Source organism: Trachypithecus francoisi, unplaced genomic scaffold (genome assembly GCF_009764315.1).
Source record: "Trachypithecus francoisi isolate TF-2019V2 unplaced genomic scaffold, Tfra_2.0 Lachesis_group0, whole genome shotgun sequence".
Taxonomy (NCBI): Eukaryota; Metazoa; Chordata; class Mammalia; order Primates; family Cercopithecidae; genus Trachypithecus; species Trachypithecus francoisi.
Window position 1 is genome coordinate 135,873,007 of NW_022681453.1, and position 12,878 is coordinate 135,885,884.

The window sequence follows — 12,878 nt, forward strand, 5'->3', positions numbered from 1 at the left end:
GCTTTCCAGCCTTGAAATGTCATTTCTGTGGTTCTCTCCTGTTCTCTTTGTTCTTATAGGTTTATGCCTTGAAATACTTTACTGTGGTTCTAGTGGGACTACAGGAGGGAGCAAAAGGAAATGTTCGTGTATGATCCTTGGCCTTTACTTAGAAGCTCTCCTTCCAGTGTTGTCCAGGAGTGATGGGGCCTGGGAAAAGGCGTGTATTTCAGAGCTGTGGGAGGATGGTGCCAGGTCCTTGTTTACAAAGTCCAAGTTGGAAGTGACTTGAGGTCACCTGGCTTGGTTCCTTGTTCCTAGGCGGGACTTCTGAAGGCAGATGGAATTCCTCCTGTCACCTTGGAAGGTGCTCTTGTATTTACATTTCTGGCATTTGTAGTGAACAAAACAGTGGAAAATCCTCATGCAAAATACATAGAAATGCTGGAAAAAGTATAATAAACACCCTTTTAAAAATGCATATACATTGCTGCATGTATAAGAAGGGGCTGGAAACTAGAGCTGTATGCCTTCACTGGCTGAAACTGCTGATTCCTTGGAGACTTTGCCTGTCTTTGTAATTTAGAGATGGGGTTTAGTAGCAGTGTGGATAAGAGGAGACAAGATGTGGAATTGAGACTGAGGCCTTTGCATGGCCTCAGACTTCTGTTGTGTTATACCTTCAGTAAAAATGTGGGCTAGAGGAAACATGTCTTTGTTGACAAAGAGACTAAATAATGAAATTGTCTGAGTCTGGGTCGGGGTTGGGGTTGGGGAAGTTTCCCTGAGAATTTGTAACCATAGGCCTATGCTCATGTGAGCTTGGCATTTGTACCATCCTGTTCTCTGGTAAACTAAGTTGAGAAATTAAAGTGGTTCCAAATAGTTAATGTCCTGGGGAGCCTGGCAGAAGCCAAAAATATAAGTTACCTTTGAAAGGTTGCCCCTTCAAACTTGGCCTCAAAGTAGTCCAACAGAAAAGGCCCCAATGAACATAAGCTCAGTATTCAAAATTCTAAAGCCCCATGAGGAAACAGTACCATGAGTAAAGTCAGAAATAACAAATGTCAGAAGTAAACTTTCAAGAAGTTAAATTATAGGATTCTAAGAGAGATTTGGAAGTCGGCCAAAGTACAGAAGTATCAAAATTGACCAGGAAGTTTTTTTTTTTAATAGGGCTTATAGAAATGAAAAAATAGAATAATTGAATTTATAAATTGAGTAGAAGGACTAAACAACAGATTAGACATAGCTTAAGAGAGAATTCGTGAATTGGAAGTTGATCTTCAGGAATTACCTGTAATGGTGTTTAGACACAGAATTGGAAAATAGGAAAGGAGAGTTAAGAGACTGGACAGAATGAGAAGGCCTAATACGCTTATAATAGGAATTTCAGAATCATAGAATATGGAGATGCAATATTCAAGTTGATAATAGCCAAGAATTTGTCAGAATTGACAAAAAACACAAGTCATTAGAATCTAATGGCATAGTGAACCCCAAGTAGTATAAATTTAAATATATACTTAGACATGTACCTTGTAGTGAAACTGCAAAGAGAGAAAGCAGCCAGAGAGAAAAAAACAGAATATCTACAAAGTTAAATTAATAGCAGACTTTTCAGCAGTAGTAGTGGAAGCTAGAAAATAGTGGAATAATATTTTCAGAGAGCTGAGATAAAATAACAATCTAAAATTTTATGTTCATCTAAATTGCCATTCAGGAAGAAAGACAAAATATTTTGAGAAAAGCAACAAAGACTCCCCTGCCAAGAGATCTCTATTGAAAGATTTTTTTTCAGTAAGGACAGTGGTCTCAGAAAGGCAGAGATGCAGGGAAAGATGACTGTGTGGACACTTATAAAATACAGACACAAATAATGTCTGATTTGGGAGCTGGGTAGTAAGAACAATGACACTAAATACTGAACACAAGCAATATGTTAAATTAGATGTACATTGGAAGAGTCATTAGAGTTTCAAATATTTAAGTTCCAATGAGGGATGGTAGAGATGTTGATTTACCCTTTTAGTGTAAGTGTACCCATTAAAGTTTATAGGCCTAGCTTACAACGGAATAGGAATGAGATGTATAACTTCAAAAGTGGCTAAAATAGGAAATTTTAAAAGATAATCCAAACAGAGGTAACAGTAGAGAAGAAACAAATTTAAACATACCCAGTAATCATAAATGTAATGAGACTGAACTCTAATTAAAAGATGGTGTTAGATTGATTTGGGGGGAGGGAAGAGAGAAAGATTTCTTTAAGTTAGAAAAGATAATTTTCTTTAATGCTAACACACACGAAATGTCATATAGCTATGTTAACATCAGATAAAATGGACTTTTGGCAAAGAGCCAAATGAAGAGGGTTACTATATAGTAAGAAAAGTTTTATTACCAAGAATATATAAAATAATTTCTATAACTCAAAGGAAAAGCAATCCAGTAGAAAAATGAGAAAAGATACAAACAAGCAGTTCTCAGAAGGAAATGTTAATAATCATGAGAAGATGATCAGTCTCACAAGTAATCAGGGAAATGCAGATCCAAATTGTATACCATTTCACACTCACCAGGTGAACCCCAGGTGGGGCTGTCATCTGTTGGGAACTTAGATTGGCACATCCACTTTGGAGAACAGTTTAATGGTATTTAGTCAGTTGATGATGTTTAGACCCTATGACCTAGCCAAGAAATGCCCACACATGAGCACACACACACACAAAAATGTAAAAAAGAATTCATGATGGCATTGCTGAGATCAACAAACATAAATAACCTGAGTCCAGTAGGTGAGTGGATGCTTAAAGTTATGTGAGGTTTTAAGCTTCTGAAATAAATGCACTTCAGAGCTGTAGGAGAGGCAGCAGTATATAAAGAACATGCACTCTAGAGACAGGCTGCCTGGGTTTGAAGCCTGATTTTGACACTTAATAAATAACTTGGTAAGTTACTTAGCCTCTTTGTGCCTCAGTTTTTATAAAATGAGGACCTGCACAGGTTTATCATGAGGATTAAGTAAGTTACTCTTTGCAGAATGCTTAGTATAGGACCTGGGATGTAGTGTGAGCTGTTTAAGTATTAAATAAATGTGTGTCAACCTGGATGGCTTATAAATACATGGATGAAGGAGAAAAAGCATATGTATCAGCGATTGTATTTGGTTGCCAGAAACAGTCAAGAGTTACTCTCTCAGGTAAAAGAAATTCAAAGACACAATGTTGGAATATTTGGGGATTTTTTTCTCCTCTATTATACATACCATTCCACAATGTGCATACACGTGTGTGCGTGTGTCAGTGTCTTTGTTATACACTCTAGCCTTCCTTCCTGGCCCCATCTGTCTCTTCAGGTTGCCTCCATCTCTACACCCGGTTGCCCTTACTCTGGTCCTGGGGAGGTGGTAGAGATGCTGCTTTGTGGAGCTAGGGGTGTGGAATCATAACATGGATAAGTCACTGCTCTTGGCCCTCCTTGGCTCTTATGGAGGGACCTGCTAGGGCAATAAAGGCAGCTGGGCAGACTCAGGGCTGCCTTTCGAGGGGTGCTGTCTGTGGGGAGAGCTGCCTCTTCTCTCTGGGCAGATGTGAAGGCCGGACACCAGAGGGAGAACACTGGCCCTCCTGAGACGTTCTTTCTTGTCCTCCTCCTGTCCATGGAGGCTTCTGGGAGGGTGTGCCCCAATGTGCTGGCAGAAGCAGACCTAGATAGATGTAGTGGTGAGTGGCACTCCTTCTCACCACTACAGTGCCCACAAATGTGGGACTTGGCACCTGCTCCCTGGGGTAGGTGGCTGCCAAGGGGCCTCCAGGAGCCAACCGAGCAGTGGTTCTGCTGGCTGCTGGGGTCACAGTTCCTCTAGGAGACACTGGCTGGACTGGGGACACCCAAGTGCAAAGCTCAGGGACTCCAGGGGAGGTGGGCATGGACACTCCACCTCTGAACCATCTCCTTTCTCTCCCCATTGCACTTTGAGCCCCTCACAGACAAGACCTTGGTGAGATTTCTCCCTTTTTTCCTCAGGGCATAGTGGGTATGTCCAAAGTCTAGTGGGCTGAGCTGCTTCATAGGAGCGAACCTCCCAGTGTTTAACCTCCCAGTGCATGTCTTTGAGCATCAAACTAGCCGGCTTAGGTTCTGCTACCAGAAATGTTGGTTCAGAGTGCAGTCTGCATGTACTGTGTGTGTGTGCATGTACTGTGTGTTTGTGCATGTACTGTGTGTTTGTGTGGGGGTCGGGAGTGGTGTATCTGGGAGTGGTGTCCTGCCAGGAGGGAAGGTTTGGGGAGCCCTGGGTACTTTCTTTCCACTGGGATTAGGCCTCTTGGAGCATAGGGACTGCCCCTTGGGGACATTGCCACTTGTATTTCAGCTTCCTTTGGAGACCAGCAGTTGGTTTGGCTGTGACTTAGGGATGCAGCAAGCCCCTTATCCTGGTGTCTGGGAGCCATGCTCATTTACCTCAGGACTATGAGGCAGCAGGCCTAAGGGAGTACCATAAGCACCCCCATCTTGGGAGCATGGCTTCTCCTCCTGCCAGGTTAGATGAGTGGGTTGGGGGTCAAGGGGAGCCACCTGTGAATGGATGCCCTGGCTTCCTGGGTGTGGGTGGGAATCTCTATCAAAATGCAGAGGTGGCCTGTGGTTGGAGTATTGCCAGAGGCTATAAATAGCTGAGTGTGTGAAGAAGGAGAGTCTGGGGAAGAGAGAGGAATGGGGGAGGCCCCTGGGTCTCCAGCTGGCAGCAGAGCCCTGTGGTGAGGGAGGGGCATAGAATGTTACACAGGGCTCTGAGCATAAAGCTCTTGTAGGCATAGTGTGACTTGATGGGCTGGAAGTCATACAGGGTACTTGTGTTGTAAGGGATTGTCATAGGCAGTAGGGGGTAGGTGTGGCTCTAATACAGCCAATGTGCCAGGCAGTGTTCGAACCACTCTTAAAGTGCATTAATTTAATTCGTTGCTACAAGTTCCCTAGCTGTGAAGTACTGGAGTAGGACTTGAAGTCTGGCCCGCTCATGGCTGCCATGTTTCGCTGGGTTGCCAGTAGGAGGATCTGGTCAGATGGGGGTCAGGTGACATCTTTTTGAAATGGAGTCTCGCTCTTGTCGCCCAGGATGGAGTGCAATGGCATGACCTCAGCTCACTGCAACCTCTGCCTCCCGGGTTCAAGTGATTCTTCTGCCTCAGCCTCCTGAGTAGCTGGGATTACAGGTGCCTACTGCCACACCTGGCTCATTTTTGTATTTTTAGTAGAGACAAGGTTTCACCACATTGGCCAGGCTGGTCTCAAACTCTTGACCTCAGGTGATCTGCCTGTCTCGGCCTCCCAAAGTGCTGGGATTACAGGCGTGAGCCACTGTGCCTGGCCCAGGTGACATCTGGAACCCTTGGGTCCTCAGAGATTTGAAACTCCCAGCCTCTTCACTTGGGTCCTGCCCATGGTAGTGGCTAGAGGGTGGTCCCTGACTTATCAGTGGCCCGGAGAGAGGAGGTTACTCTGTTGGCCTCCCTTGTTTGAACTCCTACCTCAGCACAGAGGCTTGTTGCTTGTCTCAATGGAGATGGAAACTCCGAGGACCTAGGGCTTGGGCTGCAGGCTGAGGCCATCCTTCCTTGTTGTCCCCTCCTTTCGAAATCTTGCTGTAGTCATGATACCTACACCCTTCTGTCCATCTGTCTGTCCACCCATCCATCCATGATGTGTTTGGAATGATTCTACCACTCAGGACAGCAAGGGCTCTGCCTTCGTTGGCTTTCCAGTCTTGTGGGGAAAGCCTGACATTTAGGAAGTAGTTGTCGAGTATGTGTGTAATGTTTTATTTCTCATACAAGTGTTCATTGTGTTATTTCATCTTGGAGATTATTTGTGGTTATGTTATTGGTACACTTTTCGGATGTCTGAGATACTCCTTTAAGCAACAACAGGCCATTAGTCAAGGGTGGTTAAGTTAAGTCGCAGGGGAAGCACAAGGGCCAGTGGAAGTAGAAAGTTTGCCTGGTCTTAGCTGAGGGAGAGGGAGGAGCTGAAATCAGAGGAAGGTGGGGAACCTTACAGTCAGAGGTGGTAACTTCCGACTTACTAAGCCTAGAAGCCGATCACATTCAAGGGTGTGACATTATGGTGTGGCTGCAGTGAGGGAAGGAAGGTAGGGGAGTGCCCAGCTTCCCTGTCTGCAGTGCAGCTTCATGGCTGACCCCACAAGTCTCAGGTCTCCACGGACCCCCACTAGAACTGCTGCCGTGGATGCAGTGGGGCCCAGCCTGGTGAGAGGAGGCCCTGTGGCCTCTGGGCAGAGTGCTTCGAATAACCCAGTCATTGGGTGCTGCTACAGGCAGACTGGGGTGCTTGCTCAGCCTTTGGTCTACTACTCCCACCCCACCCTCTCAGGTTCTCCCTCTAAACCTTAAAGCCACATGCTTGATGAAGGGCCTGACTGGGGAAGCCAGTGTGTACCCTTGTAAGCCTCTCTGTGGACCCTGAGGCCCTTCGTTTTGAAGAGGCTGAGTCCCAGCTGACTGGCTGGTCAGGAGGCCATGCGTTTGCCTTTCACAAGTGTCAGAGCCTAGGCTACCTGGTGTAGAATGACCAGAGCTGTGGCTGGGCACTGCCATTCTGATTGGGTGACATTTCGGACCGTTGGGCGCTACCTGGATCCTTGAGTTTTGTTGCTTGCTGCTGCCCCTGGAAGAAGCATCCTGTCACTTCAGGGAGATGCAGAAAGGGGTTGGGTTTGACAGGGGAATGGCTGCTCCAGTGGTGGGGGGCTTCTTTCACCTGACAGCCAGTCAGTATCCTTCTCTCTGGGGTATACCCTGGGAAATCAAGCTCTTTCCTCATGAAGGCCACCAATGGGGGTGGAGAGGAGAGTGAGGATGTCCTTAGGCTACACTAGCGTTCAGGGTACTTTGCCCTTCCCCAGGGTCAGGGCAGGGTTTGTGTTCCTTGCTACTCCAGTCAGCCGTTGAGGCTGATGGCGAAGTAGGGCTCTTGGCTGCTGATGGGCTGGCTGTCTGGTGGGATTGACTCTGACCCCTCCCTCCTTCCTGGGATGGGAATAGTGGTAGGAGAAGACCAGCCAGGAGTGGTGCCAGGTCACTGGCCTACTTGGGCCCAAGAAGTGTGGACAGGATGGCGGGATGCTTGGTGCAACTATCCTCTCAGGTGTCTGCGTGGGGTTCTAGCAATGAGGTTGTAAATGCCACCACCTCCCTCCATTGTGGGCGGCCTATAATGGGGTGCTGGCAGAGCTTTCAGACAGAACTGAACATCCTTTGGCATCTCCATACTCTTTCCTATCTCAGGGCTATGTGGTTCCTGGGGGTAGTGGGAGTAGACTGGGGCTGGGACTGGAGGTTGTTTTGTAGGGGATGGTGAGGAAGATGGATTTGGGGAATGTTTGAAATCAAGTTTGAAGGAAAGTGTTTGAATGGTGGGGGTTGAAGTGGTTGTCCCCCTGGATGGCACTTCCTGCAGCAGGTGGAAGGGGGTTCAGAAGTGATGGGGAGTGCCCTGGGGTCATCAGAAGCCTAGCCAGGAGAATGATCTGTGATTGCAGGTTAAGCCACCATCTAGCCCTCCTCTGCCTGAGGCACGTATTCCCCTTGGTGACTTTGAGAGGCTTACCCTGTACACGCAGGCCTCATTCCTTATGTTCTCCAGCCCTGCATGGAGAACATTCCTTATGTTCTTCAGTACCAGGCGTGGTTGCTGGGTGTAGAAAGGACGCTTACAGGGTCCTTGCTTCCCTTTACGTATGGGCAGGGAGTCGTGGGGGACCCACTGGCATGGTCTCCCTGGGGAACTGTTGTGAGAAGGGGGTTTGGGGGCAGAGACAGGAGCAGCAGGAAGCCACTCCCCTTTGCAGTTTTCCCAAGCGGTCCTTGAGATCTTTGTCACAATGACCTGAGACAGACAGGGGTGGTTAAAAGCACATATTCTGCACCCATTCCCATTGGGATGGGTCTGGATTGGGCCTGGAAATATATATTTGAGTGAACACTGCTCCTCTTTCCCACACCGCCAACATACGGTGATTCCAATGTGCCCTGGGGTTTTAACGGTGCCCCTTCATCAGTTTCTGCTGCAGCAGGGAAGTAGCCCCCAGCCCCACCCAGGAGCCTCAGGTATTGGTGCCCTTTCTGTGCATCTGGCCTCTGTCTGTCTGGCTGTTTATCCATCCTTCTGGGGCATTAGGTTTCCTGCCTCCTCTCTTTTGCTTAGGCCTAGGGGCAGCTGTGATTGGTTGCAGAATAAGGTGGGGGCTGGTGCCAACTGGCACATGTAAATTAAGAGGTGTTGGATGGATGGGTGGCCTGCGTCCAGGGGTGAGTGCAGGGGGTTGGTGACCCCAACCTACCACCCAGCCTCCCTCCCTCAGGGTGGCCTGGCACCCAGGACTGGGAGTAGGGGTTTGGGTGGTGGTCCCAGGGGCATGCTCAGTGGTTCTCTTTTCTCTGGGGCACAGGCTCTGGGCGTGGGGAGGCTGAGACACGGGAGTGCATCTACTACAACGCCAACTGGGAGCTGGAGCGCACCAACCAGAGTGGCCTGGAGCGCTGCGAGGGCGAGCAGGACAAGCGGCTGCACTGCTACGCCTCCTGGCGCAACAGCTCTGGCACCATCGAGCTCGTGAAGAAGGGCTGCTGGCTAGATGACTTCAACTGCTATGATAGGTACTCCACGACTCGCCCTCTTTTCCTCTTGGACCCACCTGCACTTATACTGCCCACTGGGCCATTTGGGTCTCAGGATGTCTGAGCGGGAGACAAAGGACCGAGAAGGGGCTCTTGAAATGGTAGCCAGGGCCCCACGCCCTTCCACACCCTATTTGTCCTACCTCAACCCTGACGAGGGGTCTCAGTGAGTGTCAATCCCTGGCTGTTCCTCCTTGGCTTTGGGTCTCCTGTAGGGGAGGTGAGTTCACACCATCCCCCTGATGCTGCCCATGAGGTGCTCTGTCTGTGAGGAGGGGTTGGCGGGGCAGGCCTGGGGGAGTCTTGCATCCCCCAGGTGAGGGGTGTGTGGAAAATTCTGTGCCTCCAGGCAGGAGTGTGTGGCCACTGAGGAGAACCCCCAGGTGTACTTCTGCTGCTGTGAAGGCAACTTCTGCAACGAGCGCTTCACTCATTTGCCAGAGGCTGGGGGCCCAGAAGGTGAGGGGGCAGTGTGGAAGTGGGGCCTTGAGTCAGCTGACCTGGGCCTCTGGCTTGGAGCTCTTAGCTCCTCAGTTGGGTGGGGTGTGGCTACAGGGCCCTGTAGTCTGGCTCTGGAGGTGTGAGGGTGGGCAGACTGTTTGACACAGGGCTCTGTGTGTCCCCCAGTCACGTATGAGCCACCTCCGACAGCCCCCACCCTGCTCACGGTGCTGGCCTACTCACTGCTGCCCATCGGGGGCCTTTCCCTCATCGTCCTGCTGGCCTTTTGGATGTACCGGCATCGCAAGCCCCCGTACGGTCATGTGGACATCCATGAGGTGAGACAGTGCTGGCTTGGGGCAGGGCAGGGTAGAGGTCGGGAGGACAGGCCAGACCTTATTAAGCCTTGCTCTCCCCCAGGACCCTGGGCCTCCACCCCCATCCCCTCTGGTGGGCCTGAAGCCACTGCAGCTGCTGGAGATCAAGGCTCGGGGGCGCTTTGGCTGTGTCTGGAAGGCCCAGCTCATGAATGACTTTGTAGCTGTCAAGATCTTCCCACTCCAGGTGGGTATTTGAGGGGCTCCATCCAGGTCCTCTGCCTCCACTGTAGCTTGAACTGGAGGCTCTCCTGCCCTGAGGCAATCCAAACCCCAAATACATTGTGGTGTTAGAGAAAAGTGAGCCTTATTGGGCCTAGTTACTCATGTTACACTTGGCTGGTCTGTAGATTTCATGCAACTGTGGAATTTTATCATAGGACTAGGGTAGGGCTTTGCAAAACCTTGATTTGCCCCGGTTTCCAAGGTTTTGTTTTTGACACTGAGGTCTTTCCAGCGGCCCTGGACACCAGGTCTCGCCCTGCCTCATTTGTTGGGTGATGCCGGGTCACTCACTTCCCGTCTGTCCACAGACAGGAAGGCCCCATTTGTAAATCAAAGTGCTAGCCTTAAGTGATCTCAGGGATCACTGTTGGCCTCATGCTCCAGGACCTAGCTTAATACAGATCTTCTCTTGGTCCTGTTACAAATGCTGAAGCTGCGAGGCTGGGGGGTGGGGAATCAGCTGGGAGGCTTGGGAGTGGGGAATGGGGAATGGTTGTTCTCCTGTAGGGCAATGTGACTGTAGCAGAGCTAAACCAGCCAGTTGTCCCCCCAACCCCTCACCCCCGGCCTCAGGACAAGCAGTCGTGGCAGAGTGAACGGGAGATCTTCAGCACACCTGGCATGAAGCACGAGAACCTGCTACAGTTCATTGCTGCCGAGAAGCGAGGCTCCAACCTCGAAGTAGAGCTGTGGCTCATCACGGCCTTCCACGACAAGGTGAGCCACACCCATCAGAATGGACTCTGAGAGGAGATAGAATGCCCCCTTGGTAGCTCTCCATAATATGATGACCCCTTCCCTGTGGAGGTGTCCACCATGAGGTACTCTGCCCCAGTAGCACTATCCACAATGAGGTTACCCCTGCCATAGGAGTGGACATAGGTGCCCCTATGATAGGAACCTCTCACCCTGGGATAAGTTTTTGTGATAAGAGTAGTGACTGCATGATTCCCACCCCCTAGCCCTCCCTGCCTCCTGGCCTCATCTATCTTCCATATCAATTGTAGTAGCCTCCCCGGAGGGCAGCCTAGTCATTGGCCCACTGAGACTTCTCTGCCAGGGCTGGGCTGGGTTCTGTCCTGTACCCAGAATCTGTGCTCAAGTTCTGTGCTGTCTTCTCTCAGGGCTCCCTCACAGATTACCTCAAGGGGAACATCATCACATGGAATGAACTGTGTCATGTAGCAGAGACGATGTCGCGAGGCCTCTCATACCTGCATGAGGACGTGCCCTGGTGCCGTGGCGAGGGCCACAAGCCGTCTATTGCCCACAGGTACTAGGGTCAGCACATGCCTTTCCTGCACTTGGCTTGGAGCTGTAGGAAGGGTTGGTGGGTGAGAGCAGTGTCTGGAGATGTTTCAACTTCCTAAACATACTTATTCTGCTTGCTGTGTGTCTGAGGCAGCTGGGCACAAAACCTGGCCTTCCCACTGTGTCCTGGGGATGGCATGGCCTCCCAAGCTGGTTTGTGGTGCCCTCTAATGGCCACATGAAGTGCTGACTCCATTACTTTGGTTGGAGAGTTGGCTCAGTAGTTCTCAAATTGTCTAGTTTAGGACCCCTCTATACTCTTAAAAGGACTTTTGTGTAAGTGGATTATGACTATTGATATTTGCTGTATTCGAGCACACCCACACATCCCATTCGCTGTCAGAGTGATGACATCACATCTCATGTAGCTCTTAGGAGCATAGAGTTATGCTCCTAAGAGAATGAGCCTTCAAAAAGCAAATAAATGAAAATAATTTTGACTTTATAGATTCCCTTGGAACAGTCTTAGAGATCTTCTGGGGTCCTCAAACCACACTTTAAGAAACTCTGGATGAGCTCATCACTGTCCTGCTTACTAAATGGCAGGCTGTGCTCTAAACACTTGAGAAGTGTCAATTCATTTAACCTTCATTACTGCCCATTGAGACAAGTACTGTATTTTTCAGCTCTGTCTTGCAGATGAGGAACAGTAGTACAGAGAAGTTGAATGACTTAGCCAAGGTCCTGTAGCTAGTTGAGTCTGGTTCTGTGACTGTGAGGGAGGGGAATGATCCTCAAATTCCAGCGTTCACAGCTGAAGGGTCCCTGATGGTAATAACAGTAATGACATAGAAGGTTGACTGTATGAAAGTGCTATTCTTACAGGCCAAAAGCTTGAATGTTGTCTCCACTATATGGCTCAACTTAATAGGAACACCTAGTAAGTATTCCTGGTGTGGCCCTAAGCATTTGTACTTACCACTCAGTCGAATCCTCACAGGGCTGAGACGGCACTGGGGAAATTGAGTACCACAAATAGCTTTGCTTAGTTAGAGGTGGAGCTGGGCGCATGCAACAGCACCCTTGCTCCACCCGGCCTTCATGGTGAGCTCGAGGCCCTAAGAAATATCTGCAGGATCCTAGGAAAGCTAATATTAAATTCCTGTTCTCATTCACATTCCAAATGCTGTAAATTCTTCTCAGAAAACTTGCATCCCAGGCCAGTGTGCCTGTCCACAACCCGTCTGAGAATATTTGGGCTGGCCTTTGATAGTGTGGGGACTGGGACAGGGTCTGCCCAGCCATTAGGGTAGGTGTTGCTTTGCCAATCCTGGGGGAAGCCTTCCATCTGAAGTGCACTGAGGGATTCTCACACCTATGTGGGCTCCTGCAGCTGCCTGCCTGTGCTGCTTCACCTCTGCACCCCAGGTAGGGGGGATGGCCTGGTCTGGGGACTGACTCTAGGGCACAGACTCTAGTATCTTGGGAACCAAAGTGGGAGTTGGATCATGATGTTAAGCTTTATCTCTGCCCACTTGTTTCCACAGGGACTTTAAAAGTAAGAATGTATTGCTGAAGAGCGACCTCACAGCCGTGCTGGCTGACTTTGGCTTGGCTGTTCGATTTGAGCCAGGGAAACCTCCAGGGGACACCCACGGACAGGTAACAAGCCTCACAGGGCAGGAAGACAGGGGCAGGCCCAGGGTAGATACTTTGCCCTTTTCGTGCTCAGCTGGCGAGGTGCACGGATGAGGGTGACTGCATGTGTTCAGAGCTGTCTGAGAACTCAGAACAGTGCTCTTATTTGACCAGTGGAGAAACCAAGGCCAGGAAGGCAGTGTAGCTGACAGTCAGCTGGGAAATGTAGAGATTCCCCATTGGGGTTTTGACCACTAGTCCTCGTTGT

General features: G+C 49.6%; 1 protein-coding gene across 2 annotated transcripts in view; it reads left to right on the top strand.

Annotated features, from left to right (window-relative positions):
- The window catches only part of ACVR2B (activin A receptor type 2B), a 35,986-nt gene that overhangs the window by 21,388 nt on the left and 1,720 nt on the right, over positions 1 to 12,878 (top strand). For both annotated transcript variants that reach the window (XM_033212067.1, XM_033212066.1), the window contains exons 2-8: positions 8,450 to 8,657; positions 9,028 to 9,137; positions 9,306 to 9,457; positions 9,540 to 9,683; positions 10,295 to 10,438; positions 10,846 to 10,994; positions 12,520 to 12,634. In XM_033212067.1, the coding sequence (XP_033067958.1) occupies positions 8,450 to 8,657; positions 9,028 to 9,137; positions 9,306 to 9,457; positions 9,540 to 9,683; positions 10,295 to 10,438; positions 10,846 to 10,994; positions 12,520 to 12,634 (1,022 nt within the window). The remainder of the gene's footprint in view (positions 1 to 8,449; positions 8,658 to 9,027; positions 9,138 to 9,305; positions 9,458 to 9,539; positions 9,684 to 10,294; positions 10,439 to 10,845; positions 10,995 to 12,519; positions 12,635 to 12,878) is intronic.